The sequence below is a fragment of the Chiroxiphia lanceolata genome, chromosome 22 (genome assembly GCF_009829145.1).
Source record: "Chiroxiphia lanceolata isolate bChiLan1 chromosome 22, bChiLan1.pri, whole genome shotgun sequence".
Classification (NCBI taxonomy): Eukaryota; Metazoa; Chordata; class Aves; order Passeriformes; family Pipridae; genus Chiroxiphia; species Chiroxiphia lanceolata.
Window position 1 is genome coordinate 6,246,039 of NC_045658.1, and position 20,147 is coordinate 6,266,185.

Below are 20,147 nucleotides of genomic sequence, written 5' to 3' on the forward strand. Positions count from 1 at the left end.
GGGCACATCGGAATAAATAACCGGCATCGGCATCAGCGGGTGGGGAGGGCCGGGCGGGGCAGGGGCAGGACCAGGACCAGGACCGCCCCCTGCCCCATTCCCAGCCCAAATCCCTGCCCCAATCCCTGCCCCAGCCCCAATCCCTGCCCCATTCCCAGGGGTGGGGATACGGAGGGACAGAGCTCGGCTTTCAGAGATCTCCCTGGAGCAGTTTGGGGATAACTCACCCTGTGCCTGCTCTGTGTAAGGAGAAATAAAGGAACGGGAAACCTGGCATGAGAAATGTGAGTCCGAAACAACCGTCTGGAAAAGCAGAGCATTTCCCGGCTTAAAAACAGTCTCGTTAAAACACATGAAACAGAACTGAGAAGGTACCACTGCTCTCTGAAGGTCAGTTTGCTCCAAACTAATTTAACTACATTTCACATGTACAAATTCCTGATCTCCACCCATGAGCCTTTCATTTGATGTTCTCTGCCATCCCACCACACCACCGGGGACCCACACCATGGGAGCACCCAGGGACACAATGCCAGGGAAGCACCAGGTGGTATTCCCTGCTTTTGCTCTGTAAGGCCCAATGGCAGGGAGTCCAGGCCCAGCAGTGATTCCAGGCCCAGCAGTGATTCCAGGCCCAGCAGTGATTCCAGGCCCAGCAGTGGCACAGGGCAGACTGAGCCCAGTGTTTTCCTCCAGGGCTGCTCAGGGTCACGGGGCTGTTGCTCACCCAGGAAAACCTGTGCTCATACGTGTGAAGCAATTGCTGAAGTCACTTCTGGAGAAGCAGACCATGAATTATTCATATGTGTGTGACACTGGTGCTTATTCTTTTACTTTCTGCGTCAGAAATGAGCTGGGTTTGCCTTTTAAGGATTATAAAGACCATCCATGGATGTGAATTGCTTATTAAACCAGAGCTGCATCAGCACGGGATGCAGTTTATGATTTTAGATCCAAATGGGAAAACACAAGTCTTGTGTCCAGTGACCCAGGAGTGATCACAGTTGCAAAAACTCAGTCTGAAAGCAGAATGATCACAAGTGCAGAAAACTTAAGCTTCTAGGAAATGTAGACATATTCCTGAGGTCACACTTTCCATGTTGTCCTCACAAGGGCTCCATCCCTACCGGGGTCCTGTAAGATGGACCCAGTGGCACGTTTAGAATCTCCTGGTGGTTTTAATGCCTGAAGTGCTCTGACTGTGATAACCTGCTTTGGAAGCACAGAATGGAACAGGATCCTGGGCCTGTTCAAGAGCTGAACTTGCAGGAAGACCGTGGCTGCTGTGCTGAGCTCCTGCTGGGAGCTGGCACTGATCCCTACCCAGAGAACACACCAGTGCTCCCAGCTCTGGAATCATGGAATCACCTACAAACCCACCACTTCTGGTCCAGCTCGTCTGTCTGAACTATGAGGGGAATTGTTTCCAGTCACCAGCCATCCCAGCCAATTGTCTGCTTCCAAAGGATCCAAATTATGTGCCTGGAATAACCCTTTGACTCCCACCCGCTGTGCCCTCCCTTGCTCTCTGGGAACTCCCCTCTCCCGGGTCCCTGTCCCCCGGGCAGCTCCACGTGCAGCAGTTTTCCGTGATGGAGTGGGATTTACTGGCCCTTCTCCGGCTGTGGGAGAACCAGCACACAAAATCCATTGTCCCCACCTCCAGCCCAGCTGTGCCAGGGCTCCAGCGAGGGCAGAGCTGTCTCTGGCTGGCACTGCCACCCCCAGCTCCTGCCCCTCCCCTCCCTGATGCTGCAGCATCTGCAGTCTTTAGACTGAAGAGTTAAGTGACTCCACGGCCACTCGATCCATTATTAAATGGGAACAGGTCTCAATGGATCGAACAACTGGCTGGAAAAACAAGGAACCCCCTCATCACTCACACAAGCTTCCTCTGTCACAGGGGGAAGACCAGTTGGAGTATTTCTCGTGACAGTGGCTTTGCTGCTGCTCCTGCACCCCCACAGGAATATTTACAAACAGGGTTTCCATTCTGGGATTGCCTCACCCAGACCGGTGATTTAACAGCCACAGGGGGCAAAGGGCAACACACCCTCGGAGTGGGGGGAGGGAACTTTGTCACAGCTTTACAGTGACTCAGGACAGAGCTGACACAAGATGTCAAAGATTATCCATGTTTCCAGTGCTGACTCCCCGCTCCCTCCACTCCCCACCCTGGGCTGCCTCTGCACTTTTCCCTGAACCAGCTGCTGCTTCCTGACACAAGTTACACCTGCAGGGCCCTCCCTGGAGAGAGGCAGCGATCTCCTCTTAGAATTCAGAGAAAAGCAAACACAGAAACCCAGAGTTCCTGGACAGCCAGGATGTAGGGCAAGGATGTCTGATCACACCCAGGGAGCAGCACAGGCACTGCTCCCCCAACCACATCTCAGCAGGCAGGTTGCACAGGGCACTGTAAGAGTGACTGCCCAGATGGGCTGGAGGAGCCTTGGATATGAAACTTTATTCTGGTCTTAAAAGAGAAAAAGTCAAGGATTTTCCAAATCCTATAAAAAGCATCTGAAATTGGAAAAAGAGACCTTGTTTGAAACTCACCCATGTGGATGTAAACCAAGCACTCCTCCTGGTGGAATGCCCACCTTTGGGAGACACTGGGATTAACAGCAGGTGTAGCTACTTGGGCCCCTCATTAATTCCTTCTTCTACCACCAGATTATTGTCCCAGAGCCAGCTGGAAAATGACACTGGTGGCACCAGAGTTTATGGAGAACTCTGGGGGAAACAGAGCAGAAATATTACATGTCCCTTCCCTCCTGCCTCCCTGCTCCCCTCAGGTACTTGCAACAATCCCCGATGTCCCCACGTTTCCCCAGAGATCCAGTGAATTCCCAGCAATATCAGCCTCCATCTTCCTCTCCGTGGGCAGGGAGCCCTCAGGGGGTGGGAGCACAGGCAGACACAACTCGAGCCATGAACAGGACTCGGTAACACTCCGTGATGTCCCCCTTCAGGGTCAGCAGGGCTGTCACCAGGGGAGGGTCACTGACCTACAAGAAACCACAGAAACCCCCCCTGGTTTCTGTCCCAGAGCAGGGGAGTGGGTCAGGCTGTGTGGTACCAGCCCTGGGCACAGGTTTCCTCCCTCCCCCTGTGGTGGCTCTGCTGTTCCCAGCACGGCTCGTGCAGGCAGGGGGGGTCTGGCAGTGACTGGGCCTCTGTCCCCAGAGTGCCCCTGACTGTGACACTGTCACAGCAAGAGCAGAGCACTGGGCAGGAAACGAGTCCTGTCAGCCCCCAGTGAGTGCTGCAGCTTGTGTAAGAGCCAGGGCTTACCAAGAGGCACAGTGTCAACCTGTCACCCCTGCCAGGAACCCCAGAGCCCCTCTGTGCATGTGACACCAGCAATCGCCTAATTTTGGAACAAGCTGCTCATCCTGCCATCCCACACATCCCACTCAGCTCTTCCAGTCCCCATGGGTGCCCCGGGAGGTGAATCAGAAGGGGCAGTCACGGCCCTGTGGAGATGTTGGGACCTCAGACCAGGCTCTGGGATACAAAAAGGCAGGAACAGCCAGGGAACTGGGGCTGCTAAAGTGGGAAATCAAAAGGCCCCACTGACTTCCAGGAATGTGCCAAAGGAAAGGCAGCCCAGAGAAATGTGAGCAGTGTTGCAGAGTGACCCATGGAAACCCAGCTGTGCCAGGGGGATGCAGCAGTTCCCTCTCGGGGTCACTCAGGGACTCGGAGCTGTCCCAAAACAGCAGCAGCACTTTGGCTCTCGGTGCTCTGTGACAGTGGCCTGGAAGGAGTTATCCCACAAAGGGTGGCCCTGTGTCCCCCCAGGGTGTCCCTGTGTGTGTGTCCCCCAGGGTGTCCCTGTGTGTGTCCCAGGATGTCCCTGTGTGTGTCCCAGGATGTCCCTGTGTGTGTCCCCCAGGATGTCCCTGTGTGTGTCCCCCAGGATGTCCCTGTGTGTGTCCCCCAGGATGTCCCTGTGTGTGTCCCCCAGGATGTCCCTGTGTGTGTCCCCCAGGATGTCCCTGTGTGTGTCCCCCAGGATATCCCTGTGTGTGTCCCCCAGGATGTCCCTGTGTGTGTCCCCCAGGATGTCCCTGTGTGTGTCCCCCAGGGTGTCCCTGTGTGTGTCCCCCAGGATATCCCTGTGTGTGTCCCCCAGGATGTCCCTGTGTCCCCCAGGGTGTCCCCGTGTCCCCCCGTGTCCCCGTGGCTGTCACTCACCCTGAGCTCTGCAGGTGGCGCCCATGACACGCGGACGCTCCGCTCCTGCCCGCGCTCCAGCGCTCCCCGGGGCTCCTCCACAGCGATCCCCGCCCGCTCCAGCTCCGGGAGCGAGTCCAGGCTGAACTCCACGGCCTGGGAACACACAGCACATCCTGCACTGCCCTTTGCCGAACTGCTCCTGCCCCTCGAAACCCCGAGGATCCACCTCGTTCGTGGTTGTCACAAAATACTGTCACAAAATCTAATTCTGGGCTCAAATTCTGTCTTTCATTATTAGGGAAGCAAAGTGCTGCATTAATTATGTTGCTGACTTATTCCTCCTATATCTGCCCCCCAAAAAGAATCTTTTCAACCACGGATGCTTTCATGGTGTAAAGTTTATCACAAACCCTGAAAGTTGCGTTTTGTCATTTACAGAGTAAGTTTTGGACAGAAGGCAGCAGCAGCCACCTGTACCCTGCCAGTATTGCCCACAGCATAAACCTGCAGGTTTCCTCTCCCTCACCTTCTTGGCTGCCAGCAGAGGTGTGTCCACAGCCCCCACCCTCAGCTCTGCCCTGGCTGGCTCTGCAGGGCCCCCTCCATCCACGGATTCCAGCAGCAGGAGAAGGGACCTCACTGGCTCCTGTGGCTCTGAACAGAGACAGTCAAACCTGAGCCATTTCAGCTCAGAACGAGCAGAAATTGCACCAGGATGGGTTTAAAACAAGTGGTGTTGTGGCAAACTCCTGAGCTGGCACTGACAGGGAGATCCTTCTGACAGAGCCAGGTAGGAGTTCAGGAAAAGGAGGTTTTGCATAATTTGCAATTGCAAGCTGCAGTTGTTGCTTGTTTATCAAGTTCCACGCTGGTTTTCCAGCCCATGGCACACACTCTGTGTACCATATTCCATAAGTGTGCATGTGCTTTGACTTATTTTTACCTCAGGAGTCAGGGGTTGCTCACACCCTGACCCTGGACACAGATCTGTCCACAGAAGTCAAGGAAGGATCACTTCAAACCCCTGAAAGTGTGTCTGTTTTGTAACAGGATGAATGGGAGAGTCCAGGATATCTGGTTATACATGAAATAATTTTCTAGACACTTAATACACACCAGAGAACCGCAGAGAGCAAACACATCTTAATAACTTTGTAGCAGTGTTACATTATAATCCTTTTTTGCAAGTAAGTTGCAGAGGTGGACGATCATCATTAAGATACAACTGCATTAAAATGAAGAGAGACCTTTCCTTAAGAGAAAGTTTCCTGCATTTTTGTGTGTGTTACAAACACAGGCTGTACCAAAATGCTCACTTGTTCTGATTCTGGGAAAATTGTCTTCTAATTGCCTTTTTCTTAAAGGAATGGGAGCATTCCCATGTCTCATCACTCCCTGCTCTGTGACAAGGTGTCAGTGGTGGCACTTTACCTGCTCCCAGTGCTTCCTGTGATGCCACAGACGATGTTACAGCCAAGGACTCCACGGGCACGTCCAGGGGAAGCCCCCCCTCCACAAACATGGGGTGTTCCCGCGCCGCTCCCCGCAGGGGGATCTCGTGGGCTGTTTGCTGGGGGGACACAGAGCTTGGGATGCAGGTGCCAGCTCAGTGGAGTGACAGCTCCATGCCACAGCAGCATCAGGGGCATGGAAATCTTGGCACCCCTCCTATGGAATGATCCAGGCCAAGAGGATCCCCAGGGCAGGAGCCCTGCCCTGCCCACTCTGGGCACTGTGCCCCAGGAGGGGCTGCACAAACTCTTTATACAAACGCCACCAAACAGGGCAAAACTTCTCTGTGACAATGCCCAAGGTCTCTGGAGACACAAAGCCCGCAGAGAGGAGCAGTCCCTGCCAGCCCTGCCCTGTCTGCAGTGCTGCTGCCGGGCATTAGTGGTCACTCTGCCCTCGCTGTTGGCCCCCGTGTCCTGGCAGGGCTCGGGTGCCCGCGGTGCCTCCACCTGCCCCTCCGGAGGTGCATCCCGGGCTGCTCCGCGGATGGACCCTCGGCCCTGGCCGCCGCTCCGGCCGCTCCCTGGGGCTCCCTGGGGCTCCCTGCACCTGCCAGCCCTGCCAGCTCTGCCTGCCCCTGCCATGGACCGTCCTGCAGGGACCTGCTCGGAGCTGTGCCCAGAGCTGTGCCCGGAGCTGTGCCCGGAGCTCATCCCCCACTGCAGTGGGGAGGGGACGGGGCCAAACCCCAAGTTGCTGTTGTTGTCAATGAGTGACTGAATAACCAAACCTGAGAAGGGTCAGTGGGCCCCAGACCCGCCCTCCCCTCCCTACACCAGGTCAGGAACATTCAGACTTTGCTCCCATAACCCAGAGGTCTCACCTTGCCAAAGAGCACAACCCGGAGGCGGTCGGAGTAGTACAGACTCTCATGGTCAGGACTGAAGGTAACAACAAACTCCTGGCTCTTCCCAGCCTCGATTTCCCCCTCTGTTGGAAAGACACTGAACACACTTAAGCCACTGTAGTTCTGTGCTCCTGGTAAACAAAAATGAGGGTACAGATAAGACAGGAGGACAGCTCCATCTTACTTCTTCATAAATTTTAAACCCATTTAATTTTTGTTGGAACAGCGAATACATAAGAGCAGATACATGGCTTTGCAGCAAAACAGGGTGTTAGAAACACCAGATAACTCCATCCATCAGTTTGATAAATTCACCTCCAGAGGAACTGAAGCAGCATCATCAAATCCTTCCTATATTCTGACGTGTTTTCACAGAGATGGACATCCCTAAGTATAATCTGTAATAGGCAATTACTGTGTGGGTTTATTCAATATCCCCTTCCTTGTGGGTATTTGCTGAGGCTGCATAAATTTACAGCTGCCCATACTGAATGAATCAGTACAGCTCCTGCTGGGGAGCAAAATGAGGTCTTTAATTTCAATGCTGTGATGCCCCAGGTCTGACAGGGGCAGATCCACCAGGACAGAGCAGTGCTGCTTTACACTGCCTGTGTCTTCAGCAAAGGGAAAAGAGGAAAGAAAGACCCAAGTTACCAACAAACTCTGTTCTCTGCCCAGAGGAGCTGAGGAAGGCCGGGATGTTCTGCCGGTCCCTGTCCCGGGTGGGTGACAGCGAGTCCAGCTGGGTGCAGTAGGGCAGGGCCAGGCTGGAAGTGTTCTGCACCTGGGGACATCCATTCACACAGCAGCATTGGCATCAAGGAGATGGATTCTCAGGCCTGGAGGGTCCATAGCTGGCAAACTGGCTGAACTGATGTTGCTGCATTGCTGCAGCTCTGTGTCCCCCAGTGCCACTGAGGACACACATCAGTGCTGCCCAAAACGTGTCACACCAACCCCACCCCCAGCAGGACCAGGCTCCTCTGAAGTGTCTTCCATCAATGCCTTTGGTCATTGCCAGACTTGGACAAAATCTGAGAGGAGACAATTCATGTCCACTTCCTCCCTGTTCCTGACGTGCTTCCCAGTTTGGCACAGAGGGACTCACCTGGAATGTGGAAGTCACCTGTTCCCCAGCCATGACATATCCCATGTCCAGCACTCCTTCCACAGAGCAGACAGTGCCTGGCACCACCCCGTGCCCAGACAGGCTCAGGCTGAGGGTGGAATTGGCCACCCTGATGTCCAGGGTCTCACAGAACTGTCAGGAGGAATGTCTGGGTTATTCCATCTGCTGAAGGAAAGCCCCCACCCCTCCAACAGACCCCCTCCCACAAATGGGCCATTACAGAACTCCTGGGGTGAGTGCACAGACACTAAACCCAAATGTTGGGAGGGGCAGCAAAGGTTTTCTCATTATTTAGAGTCTCATCCTGGTTGGTAACACGTGAGTTACACACCCCTCATATCTCTCTCCTCCTTCCCCCCATTGCAGTTGTATCTCCTACTCACCCATTTATCCTCCTCTGGACAAAAGGAGATGACCAGGGCTTTACTTTCACCTGGCTCAAGCATTCTAACTGCTCTCACCAACAGGAAGGGGCCGTTGGGATTCAGAGCTGAGAATCCCAGCTAAAAGGGTGCAACTCAAGGAAAAACATTCATAAAGATTGAGCAAAAATATGTAAGAACAGACTCTACACATTGCCTATGTGTCTTCAGTCTGAACTAACCATCTCTGAGCTTCTGAGAGATCAGTAACTCAGAGAAGATGAAGCTGATGCTTCAGTGTCCAACAGGTCCCCTGCAGAGGAAGAGGATGAGGCTGGATGGCAGGGGGGCTCCATGTCCCACACAAGGATACCCCCACCCTCCCTGGGGAGATGTTCTGCAGGGTGATTCGCTTCATGGTCCTGTGGCCTGTCAGGAATGAAAACAGCTCCAGAAGTGATGATGCTCAGTCCTGCCCTCCCATTCCTCCTCTCACTCCTGCTCCTCCCCGGGCCAGACACTCATTCCCTGTCCTTGGCTGAGGCACCAGGCAAAGCTCACCAAAATGCTTTCAAAGTTGTTGAGCTTCCAATTCCCTGCCTGAGACCAAGGCTGCTGTTTCCTGGGCCTCAGCTGCCCAGACAGGCTCCTCATTTTCCACCCAAGTGCCCACTAAGGGCTAATTTCTATCCTGACTTTCAAAAACCCAAAACTATGCTCAGAGGACCCTCCTGTCAGACAGAACCCTCTCAGCACTGGAATTCAGCCTCCATACCTATGGCAATGGCTCCAAAACCGACCGTGTTGTCCCCGCTGTCTGAAGTGACCAGAACAGGAGGGGCCACAGCTGGACAGTGCAGCTCCAGGTACAACGTGTTGTAAGGGCTGGAGAGAGAGGAAAGGGAGCCAGGGAGTAGAAGGGCAGAGCTCTTGGATGGCTGAGAAATAAGAACTACTGCCAGAAATCAGCTCATCTCCCAGGCTGTGACTGCAGGGCTGTGACAGCACCACACGTGACTGGTGCTCACTCTGTGCCCAAGTAGAGCCATGAACTATCTGGCTTCAAGTTCTCACACAATTATTCTTTGAGCTGCTTTGATATTTGTGTCTTTGATTCTTATCCAACTGGTGGGCTGTGAGCACGAGCTTCTACCACTGAGCTATGAAGTCATCAAGATCAGAAAACAAACTTCTCCCCCAAGGGAATAAATCACCACCATTTCCCCCCAGCATTTCTGGACTATCAGTTGCAATACCTGCAGCTCAGGTGTCCAGAGCCCTTCTCTCCAGCAGCCTGTCCACTTGCAACAAAGCAAGGAATGATGTATTTCTTAAAACTCCCACTGAAACTCCTCATCAGGGAGGCCTGGGCTGCCCTGTAAGCATCAGAACTAGAGAATCCACGAATAAGAATCATCTCAGTGAGTGAGAGAGCAAGAAAAACATCAAATAAATATCTACTGAGCTGTTTGTGATTATTGTTTCTTAGTCACACATTCAAAATTGGATGTAACAGTGAAACCAAATGACTGTCAGTAATGGACCCACCCTACAAAGTGGTTGGCTTTTGCTGCCAAAAGAGAATAAAAACTATAAACTCAGATAGCAGATGTTATACTAAAGGTTGCAAAATCCTCAATACAGTTTCCTTTGCTTGAATACATCAAGTATTCCAGTGTCTTCCAGTCCTTCTATGTCACCTCAATGACATGGAAACACACAGGATCACATCCCTCTAGTCCAATATGTGAGCAATACTTTTAAACAGGAATTTTGTTTTATGACCTCTACTGAAAGTATTTAAAAACTATAATTATTGGATTGCAATCAACAGGGGATTTTAGTCAAAAATATCAACACATCCAGTACAGCCAAATCCCTGGTGCTTCAGTATGTATTTACTTCCAAATTCCTCAGATTAGGCAGAAATGTGGCTCTGACAAGTTGAATTATTTGCTGAACCAGGGACTTCAAGTATCAGATTTTGCATCTAAGAACCCAAATTTGCAGGCAGCACATGCTGCCAGTGCTCACTGAGGTGCACACCCGGGACAGTGACTGTCCCAGAGCACATTTCCCAGCAGCATTTCTCTGATGGAGATGACTGTGACTGATGGCACGGGCTCTGCAAACCCTCCACTAAACCCAGCAGTGCTCCAGGCTGCATTTGGGCCATCAGATGGCTCTGTGAGGTCTGTTCACAGAAGGAGTACTGGTGGCAGTTTCTGTGGGTCACTCAGTCCAGCTCTGCAGTTGCCCTTTAAATAAACCCTGGTAGGCTCAGCCCAATCCACGCTCAGCCCCAGCTCCTGCTCCCTGACAGATTCTTTGAAGTCTTCAATCCTTCTGATGCATAAAGGGATTCTTTGCCTCACATGAGAGGGTACAGCTGTGTGGCTCTCAAGCAGCACTAATTTTGGAAACAGCCTCTGCAACACAGCTAAAGCTGCTCCCTCTCCAGTTTGCTTTCTTGTCTACCTACAGCTTTAGTAGATTTATTAAACTACTTATAAAGAGAATGTTGTCTGTGTAGTACAAGATGCTTTTGCTGACTTACTCAGGCTTTAACTCTTCAGGTTTTGGCTCTCCAGTCAGGCTTTTCCTGCCTCCATTATCCCCAGGTTGTTTGGGGATGGAAATGCTCAGTTTCTTTCCCTCTCTCTCTTCATTTTTCTTCTCTTTGTCCATCAGACCCTGAGGGTCATCACTGGGAATCTGGGAATCACGAGTTAACAAAGACACAGCCCAAGGCCACAGAGCCAAGGAGGTGACAGAGGGCACAGAACAAGGGACAGCAGGACTATGGTGACAGCCCACAGACATGGTAGATTTACAGACATTTCCAATAATGTAAAATTAAGTTAAAATGGACATATTTTACCCACTCTTAAGAGAGGAGTTCTGTATCTTATGGGAATTTTACCCATTTATCTCATAACTAAAGACAACCACAGGGGGTCACAAAAGAACTGACCCAAGGGTTGCACATAAAGCCCCAGGATGCTGTAAATCTGCAAGCAGTGTAGAAGCCTTTTTTTTTTTTTTTTTTTTTTTTAAGAGCATTGCAGTTGGCATTTGCCATAAAATCCTCTAGGAATGCTTTGGAAATGGTTAGCAGGAAATGAAATTGCTGCTCAGTGACCTGGCTGCACGTTCAGTGCCACAGCACAGTCCCACCCTCGTCCTCTGCAGGCAGGTCCTGCCCGGACCACGAGCCTGGGCCTCATTAATATGCAAATAATTTTATGATAAAAATACCACCCAGAGAAACAAATCTCTGGAAGTGCCAGACCAGCAGCATGTGCTGTTCTTAGCATTCCTTACTTGAATTCCTGCCTCTGGCACAGCTGCTCTGCTCAGCCTCCGAGCTGCCTCCTCCCTGACGAGCTGCTCCGGCAGCGCGGGGCTGAAGGACACTCGGATGGAGCTTTTCTGGGAATGGGAGAGCACAGCAGGGGTGGGGGCACAGCCCAGCCCTCACCACAGAGCCCCACAGAGCACACACACAGCACAACAGTCACACACAAAATACACTCTTCCCCCTGGGTGAATCAGAGGATCCTTGGGATCAGGTCACTCACAGCTTTTTTGGGAGTCCAGGATGTCACAGTGGGCTGGGTTTACATGACCAGTACCTTTGATATTTAAACATTCTTCAAATAAATCCCAGTGACAAGACTGGGGAAATGTGAACACTCCCATAAAGCATTAGCCAGATTTGGTGGTTCACTCTTGGGTCTGATTTAAAACATTATTTCAAACAATACAAAATATTCCAGCTATTCTAATAATAATTCATGTTTTGAGCTTCATTTATGAGTGACAGCCCTTGTGGAGATGTGATGATCAAAGATTTGGCAGAGCACTTGACATTTAAAGTGAATTTACCTGCCCAGGCAGCACAGTTCCCACAGAAGGTGTAATTGTCACGGGACAATCCTCTGGCACATGGAATTCAAAGGAAGTGGGTCCAACTGGGGCAGGTTCCCCCGTGCCAATCCGAGGGACAGCGTGGATGAGGCTGTTCCCACTCACGTGGGGATTCAGCACGTCCAGGGTGGCTTCAGACACAGAGTTCAGAGCTGTTGCAGCAAACTGAACCAAGGAATGAGACAATTCAAGAGGTGGGTGGACTCCAACTGCTTTGCATGACAGCTTGAATTGTCTAAAAATAAACACATGATAAATTGTCTCAGCATAAAATAGTGTCTTAATCAGCCCGGAAAATAGGGAGCTAATCCTGTAGTCCCTATTTAAGCAGAATTTCAAGCTTGCAATGGGAATTTTGCCTAAAGATGAACAATAATACTATCTATTTTTAATGCACAATTGGCCAGAGTCCCTGCTTGAATTCTTCCTCTGTGAACTTCTGGAAACACATCCAGTCAAATCAAAGTTTATGCCATAGTTATTGCAGCAGCACGAGCTTAATGCACGAAGCATTTGTACAAAACAGAATTCCTTCAGTGGTTCTGCAGGTTGGGCTGACCTGGGAGCTTGGAAATTGGACAAGGATAAACTTGAGGAGGTGTAGGGAAAGCCACCTCAGTAAAGACAAATGTGTCAGCCAAGGAGGAAACCAACAGGCACCGAGCAACTGGAGAATTCCCACTGCTTATCCCAGACTTTCCTCCTCAAAGCAGGCAGGGCTCTAATTTCTGGAGCAGCTTAACGGTGGAAATCCATTGTGATTTAGATTTCCACATCACCTGTATTCAGTCTCTTCACATACCTGTTAATCTCTGTTGTGCAGGTGAGGTCAAAGCTGTACTCTTTTGCCTTGGTAGCTTTAAAGATTATGTCCAATGTCAGGCTCTCCAGGGGAAGAATAACTCCAAATCCATCGTTGGGTTGAACTTCAACAAACTTCAAAATGGCAGAATAAGAAGTTATTAGTTAAATTATCAGTTTATTAATAAATTAAAATGAGACATTACTGGTAAGATTAAGAAAATTTTGTTACTATATGTGGAAGTGGCAAGAAAAGAGAAACCTTCTAGAGAGAAGCTTTGATCTGAGTTCCTGATGAATCTGATTGAAATGCAGATTTCTCATCTCAGTAACTCAAAAGGGATTAAATCCATTAACTCAAGACTTCAGGAGAATCCCTTCCCCAGCTTCTTCCCATCTATGGTAATCACCCTTCTCTAGTGTTTATTTACTCTTCAGAGACAACTGAATGAAATCTGATAAAAATCTCAGCAGTTCCTCCTGTCTGTAAGAGCTGATCCCTGTTTGAGGAGCAGATTCCCCAGTGACAGGGCCAGTTTAATTCCCACACTTGTACAGTGGTTTGTGTTTGAGTTGATGATGATTCAAGAATGTCTCCCCATCACACTTTAAGCTCACCAGGAAACACACACTGTGAAGCAAAGCTTTCACAGAGCTGAAGTTAACAATTTCCTTCAGTTCCCTCCTTGATTTTAATCCCTAAACCAGCAGAGAACAGGAGAATGCCTAATTAAATGTCAGGTTCCTCTAACTCTGATGCCAATGTGCCAAACCATTTCACACTGTGATCATCCTGCTATTATGGAGCTTGAACAGCCAACTTTGTGCAAAAAATACTTCAGCAGACCCAGCCCACACGAACCCAGCAGCTCCTGTGATTAATTTGGCTTCCACATCCACTTACAGTCAGTCAGAAAGTGCCCAGGAGTGGCTCAGGATTGTTCCCAAGGGGTGGTCTGGGCATGGCTTAAAAGCCATCCTGCTTTAAAGACAAAGCCTTTGGGCATTTGGGTGCCAGTTGGGCACATTCCTCAGCCTCAAGGGCACAGCCACATCCCCAGGCCTGTTCTACATGTGCCCCATGAGCACCAGGTGCTCTGTTAGGAGCCTTCTTGGTGTGAAAAACCAGATGTTCTAGTAAAGCAACAGTCAAACCTCCTCCCAGGTGTTTACACTGCTTGGAAAAGGCAGGGGTGTAACACAGTGGGATTCACCCAAACCAGCCCAGAACCAGCCCAGGGGTTTCCATGGTGTTTGCACCCACCAGTCCTGATTTATTTACTCTCCCATTGACACACGTTCCCAGGATCCTGAAATCTCTTTGACAGCAGAGGAGGAGTGTGTGGGATAAACACATACCTCTGGCAGCCCCACAAATCCAAACTCCTGTGGCAAGATGCATTTGTTTGTCACTGTGACATTGGCCTGCACAGCTTCATAGATGGTGCAGTGCCCAAAGTTGATCTCTGCTGGACTGATTTCCAGATCAGAAGTAGAGACAATGGCATGGACAGTAAAATTGACTGTTCTAGCCTGAAACAAATGCAAGAGCACAAGATGAAAACCTCCACCTGTGGGGTGTAAGGACAGGATTTAAGTGAAATGTCATCCAAAAGGATAACTGCAAAACAGTTCTTCTGCTCTGTTCCTTGCCAGTGCCAAGTGAGAGGAGCACTGACAAGGCAGGATTTGACTTTCTGTGTTGCAACCACGTGACAAGAAGCCACTATCAAATCTCTTTTAGCACTTTGAGCATCTTTTACTGTTATCAAACTTCAAGTAGTAAAGAACCAATGTAAGGTTAGGTAGGGTTAAGTGACCCTTCACTAGAATAATTGACATTCACTGCCAGCCTGACAAGCAGCATCACAAACAGCACCTTGTCCACGATCACTATTGTCACTGGGACCTCCAGGATTCTTGTCTCTGCATCAAAATAGTTCCCTGCATCTTCAGGAAGAGACTGCCTGAAAACCCAAAAGTACAGTCAGTGTCATTAAAATATTGTGGTTATTTTCTCACTAAGGGGAATAAGAAACTTTTGATGGATTATTTCTCAACAGAAAGGAAAACAAACCCAAACCTGTTACTTAAGGTCTAAAAGTTTTATTATTCACAATTTTTAATCTTAGCTTAATCTTAATTTAATCCTACTCAAATCCTCCTGTGTAGGGAAGTCTAATTAAAATCTTGCATGGAAGATATGTGCAAGCATTAAGGAAAGTGAAAGAAGAATAGTAGAAGAAAATTCCAATCAAAAATTAGTGAGCTCTGAAGTCCCACCTTCTGACCAAGACAATGAGGATGCAGTCAGGTCAGGAATGCTCTGGACTTGTCCCAGATTTCCTACAGACTGGCACCCACACTGAGCAGGAGTGCAGGGGCTGAAAGGTGGCTGCCAGGGACATCAGATGGATTGACCTTGTACAGTAACACTGGGGTTTTTTGATTTTAAAGACAGGATTTTGGACATACAGGATTTTAAAGGAGGTCACTGAGGTCAGCATCCATTTATCCTTTTTTTTTAAAAAGCCATCCAGTCATTTAAAATTCTGAAAAATTAAAAGCTTACTCTCTAATCAGAATATAAAGCCTCTGCATCTTTGCTGCAGGCTCAGGGTGTGCCCAGCCCAAGCAGGCAGGGTTTCCTGTGGACAATGCTGCCAGTGACCAGCCTGGCTGAGGCACAGCCACTTGTACAGCCCAGAGAAATAAAGGGAGCTCATTTGGAGCCCAGCAGGGCCTGGTTACAGACCAGAGCAGGAGGTTCTAAGGAACATGCAGGTTTTCTGTAGGTGAAGCATCTTGCTCTCACAAGCTCCATTTCAGAGCTCCAAGCCAAGACAATACAAACCTGGGGCATTTTTAGCTCTGCTGCTCTATTTATAGTGACTCACAGCACCAGAGTGAGTTGTTTCCTGTTCTTGGGTCTCCACAATGCTCATGTTCTACTACTACTCATGGAATTACATGCAATTCTTTGATGTATTGTTAAAGAATAGGTAATGAATAAAAATAACACCCACTCATCACCATGGTGATCCAAAATCTCGCTGCTGTTATTTTGCAATAAGGGTGATGTTCAAAGGTATTGGTAAATTATTTACAGATGGGAACTGGGGTTAAATACCAGCTTCCACTTTGTCACGGGGCATTGGAAGAGCAGGAGAAATCAACCTATTTCAAAATAATCCAGAGGGGGGGAAAATAATCGTGACTGTACAGACACAGGAGTGGACTCTCAATTAGCTGCTGTGCCCTGGGGAAAAGGGCCTGGAATCCTTCAGACAGTTCTCTGAAATGGCATGGAACTTGCCTAAACAGAAAATGCTGGCTTCAAACCCCCAGAGAGGTGAGTATTGGAACACCTGCCTGAGCAGGTCCCTGTGCACAGAACACTGGGGAGAACTTCCCAAGCCTCCAGCCAGCTGTGTGCTGCTGGCACTGCTGAGTGGGGGTTTCTCTCTACTTTGGTGTCACTTTTAATGCAGCTGTTCTATTAATAGAGCTCATAATGCCAAATCACTGAGGAGGCCTCACGGAAATGTGTCACTGGCTCAGTCCTTCCCCAGCTCATCGTGCTCCCCACGCACGCACTTCCTCCCTGCATTAGGTCTTTAACTGATCTGTCCCCTCAAACAGCCAGATACTTATTTTGTGTGTCAGAAATGCCTTAATCTCATCAAATCTCCTTTCTGAAGCTTCTCTGTTTTTTAAAGGAAGATTAAGGTTCTAAATCCAAGCCCTGGTTCTATCCACTCCGAGGGGGTAACGGTGCTTAGAGCAGATGAAGTTGAGGAACTCAAATATGTCATCATGTTACAGTTGTTGTAATCTGATGGGATTTGAGATGTTGGGAGAACTGTAAATACTTTTAGTTCTTTGAATACTAACCTGGTGAAAATTTTGAAATCAGTGATTAGACTCTCAATGCAGAACCCAGAAATGCTGAGCACATCACTGAGAATCCAAAATACATCAATGGGACTGGAAAACCTACATCAAAGCAGCAGCAGGTTTGCAGCAGCAATCACTGCCAAAGCTGCTGAAGTATTTGGCTGTACACCAGAATTAATTCCATTTTTCATTTACATTTCTATGTGAAAAGAAATGTCCCACTAAATTCTTTAGGATGGCAATGATGAGGTAAATAAAATTAAAAGTGGTTAACAAAAGCTCTTGTCTTTAAATTTTTAAAAACTGGAATTCCTTGTTTCCTGTCACTGAGTGATGGCTGTATATGTAGATGTGCCATGAAATGGAGAAGAGAAACTTGCTGGGATAAAGCTTTTAGCATTAGGAGATGTTACATAAAACGTCACGTGAAATTCAAGATCAATACCTTCATCTTTTGGAGTAAAATGTGCATGGGGAGGAGAGAGATGGACAGGAAGCCCAACCATTCTTACCTTAATTAGCAAGCACAGGAGTTGCTGTCCAGAAATTATTTAACCAGTGATCCATGAAGCAGCCACCTGCCTCAATAAGCTCTCTCCTGGCTCAGAATAACTTCCCACAGAAGCAGGAGCAGCCCACCAGGAATGCGACTGCTCCGCTTCTCCCACTGCTGCCCCCCAGGGGAGGCACTGCCTCCCGGGATGGGAGCCAAGCTCATTTCCTCCCGGAGCATCTGGCAGCTTTTGGGGGCAGAGAGGGGAGCCCAGGCCTGCAGTGACCCAGCAGTGGGAGTCCAGCCTGCTCAGGGGGAAGGGACAGCTACTCTGCTCAGCTTTGCCACTGGCACCGCCTGAAACCCGGGAAGGTTCCTGTTGGGGTTGGTGTTGGTTACCTGGGCAGGAACTTGAGCTGTGCACTGAAGGCTGACTGAGCCTGGATGTAGCCTGTCCTTGGGAGCAGCTCCAGGTGCTTGCTCAGTTCTTTGCACACTTCAAACTTGAAATGCAGCGTGGTGCTTGCTCTGCAAACAGATCAGACGTACCTGGGGGGCTCTGGGGCCACCTCAGCAACACCCCCTGCATCTCCACACTGTGATCAGAACAATCCCAAGCTCCCTTTGAAAATGAAGGGCATGGAAAACTGCTACAGCAAGTTCACATAGTCGTGTTTCTCTTTTAAGTAGGGAAAACAAGGTTTGGGAAGTACTGTAACAAAGCCAGCTGCAAACAGCACACACAGCTGATCCAAACTGAACCATCACAGCTCAGCACAGTGGTAACTCAGGTCAGGGGGGAGTCAAAGCCAAGTTACTGTGAAATATCAGCTAATTATTTGCTCCTAACACACACTGGCTCTATCTGGATCAACAGGATGACTGGAACCCTGGTGACTCCTTTAAACAGATGTGAATTCACGGATCTCTTGTAACCTCTCCTTTAACAGCAGAGATCCTGCAGGGCTGGAAGTCACAGCATGAGCTGGTCCTGCCAGCTCCTCTGCTAAACCTGGGGATCAATTTGCCCCAGCAGTGGCACACTGGAAGCAGGAAACCTCTCCCTGTTTCCTGAATCGTGGCTGTATCCCAGCCCAGCGACAGCCACGGCCCAGCCCCTGTTTGGAATTTGATGCCTAAGTGCAAAATTGCCGAGCAATTTACAAATATTCCAGCCTGTCATTCTCCTTCCCTGGACTGCTTTCCAAGCTGTCAGGCCAGATGGTCTCCTCTAAATCAACAGCTCCAGCATGTGGGACTGGGAGCCTGCAATGATTTCTGACTGTTGACAATCTAAGAGAATTATATACTACTTCATTAAATCAGTGCAGATTATAACCTGCCGAAGAAATTACTTTTCAAAGTGATTTCTATTGAACAGGATTCTGATAAGGCACTTTCACCCTTTGTGCTGCTTGATTACTGGGGTCTATATGACCAGAGAAAAAAGCCCTAAAAGCCCAGAACAAAACCAGTATTAACAAATAATTTGCAATCCACCAGAGCTTGCTGGGGCACTCCAGTGCCAGAGGTATCTGAGTCCCTTGGAAACTTCATCTTCCAGTTCTGCCATGGATGACAATGTTACAGACAGTGAGATCCAGGCAGGAACCTCCTCCTGGTGCCACAGCAAAGTGTCAACGGCTACGAGAGGGAGGAACTCCTCAGGCCCAACAGAACGATGAAATCTGCCCACTTTTGCAGGATAAAAAGTTGATACATGACATTTCTGCACATAAAGTACATGGAATTTCATCCCAGCTGACTGTACAACAGACAATGTTATACACATACTGTTTGTGTGACTGTACAACAGACAGTCTTTCCTAATGAGGGAGAACTGGGTGATAAATCAAAGCCTTGACTTGCCAAGGTGCCCAGGACAGGATACTACATATTAAATGCTCTTCATTTAGTGAAACTTGGCACAGGATCAGCAGGATTTTTGCCTCAGTTAAGAAGTTTTGCCCTAAGCAATTTGACAGCTTCTATCTTTGGGATCCCCTCGAAATCTTCGGTTTTATTAGGAGAGTATTCTGCTTCTACACTTATAAGTTTTATCCCTGGGTTATCTAGACCAAGTAAAATCACTTACATAACAACCTGTGCTTGTCATATCTGTAAGCTGAATTTCTGAGATAACAGCTTTACTCATTTCTTTCCAACTGTGAAGAATCTCTGCAGTCTGTAATTCTGGTAAGAGGTTTAGCATGGATGCCTTCCCACAGAACCGATCTCTCCCCCACCCTCCCACAAACCCACCCCAAGCCTATTGAAATAGACTCTAAGAAATGCAAATTGTTAAAATAAGAATTCCACAGTGACTGTGCTGGGCTGGGGGAAGACACCCAGCACCTGAAGACAAAGAAATGTTCATGTAACCACTCTAATAATCTCTGGAAGCCAAGGAGCTGGAACATTCTCTTTGTATCACAGTGCAAACAGAACCAGCCCTCAGACATGACTGGCTTGGGCTCAGAGACACTCAGATATTTTCCCCCTGTAAGGCAGTATTTGGTCACTGTCTAACCAGGGGTTCTGTCAGTCCAGGGCACTGCTGAAGGCCTGTAGGGGTCAGGAAAAGCTGAACCCTTCCCATTTTAGAGTAAATGCAAAAGGACTGACATGATTTATCCAACATCGCATCCCAAGCCTGGAAAGACTCTCAGTCTCCTAAGGCTCTCAGGGACTTTAATTAAGGGTAAAATAGCTGAGAAACAACAAAATAGTACTTTATAAAATTTCCTGACTGACTCAACTATACCCAAAGTGCACTTAGTTTTAGACACATTTATCTCCCTAATGTTTAGGGAGCAAATTCCACGTGATGGGACTGTGGGGCTGCTATTCCCTGGGGACTTCACAGCTACACCACAGAACAGGAACAACACAGGGAATCCTATAGGGGTGGGAAGGTGTGTATTGACTCCATAGCTACGGCTGGTCTCGGGAATCTGGGATAGCAGGACAGCAAAGTGCAATCTCCAGCAGTGT

The 20,147-nt window shown here is 49.0% G+C and overlaps 1 protein-coding gene across 3 annotated transcripts in view; it reads right to left on the reverse strand.

Annotated features, from left to right (window-relative positions):
• Positions 1–2,445: 2,445 nt before the first annotated feature.
• CFAP74 (cilia and flagella associated protein 74) overlaps positions 2,446–20,147 on the reverse strand; it is a 44,095-nt gene continuing 26,393 nt past the window's right edge. For all 3 annotated transcript variants that reach the window (XM_032709284.1, XM_032709286.1, XM_032709285.1), the window contains 18 exons: positions 17,553–17,681; positions 14,643–14,730; positions 14,123–14,296; positions 12,765–12,898; positions 11,921–12,197; positions 11,357–11,464; positions 10,590–10,747; positions 9,289–9,423; positions 8,808–8,917; positions 8,406–8,461; positions 8,054–8,173; positions 7,650–7,802; positions 7,196–7,325; positions 6,518–6,672; positions 5,614–5,752; positions 4,709–4,836; positions 4,201–4,335; positions 2,446–3,008 (listed from right to left, as the gene is read on the reverse strand). In XM_032709284.1, coding sequence (XP_032565175.1) covers positions 2,895–3,008; positions 4,201–4,335; positions 4,709–4,836; positions 5,614–5,752; positions 6,518–6,672; positions 7,196–7,325; positions 7,650–7,802; positions 8,054–8,173; positions 8,406–8,461; positions 8,808–8,917; positions 9,289–9,423; positions 10,590–10,747; positions 11,357–11,464; positions 11,921–12,197; positions 12,765–12,898; positions 14,123–14,296; positions 14,643–14,730; positions 17,553–17,681 — 2,443 coding nt within the window. In that variant the 3' untranslated portion in view covers positions 2,446–2,894. The remainder of the gene's footprint in view (positions 3,009–4,200; positions 4,336–4,708; positions 4,837–5,613; positions 5,753–6,517; positions 6,673–7,195; positions 7,326–7,649; positions 7,803–8,053; positions 8,174–8,405; positions 8,462–8,807; positions 8,918–9,288; positions 9,424–10,589; positions 10,748–11,356; positions 11,465–11,920; positions 12,198–12,764; positions 12,899–14,122; positions 14,297–14,642; positions 14,731–17,552; positions 17,682–20,147) is intronic.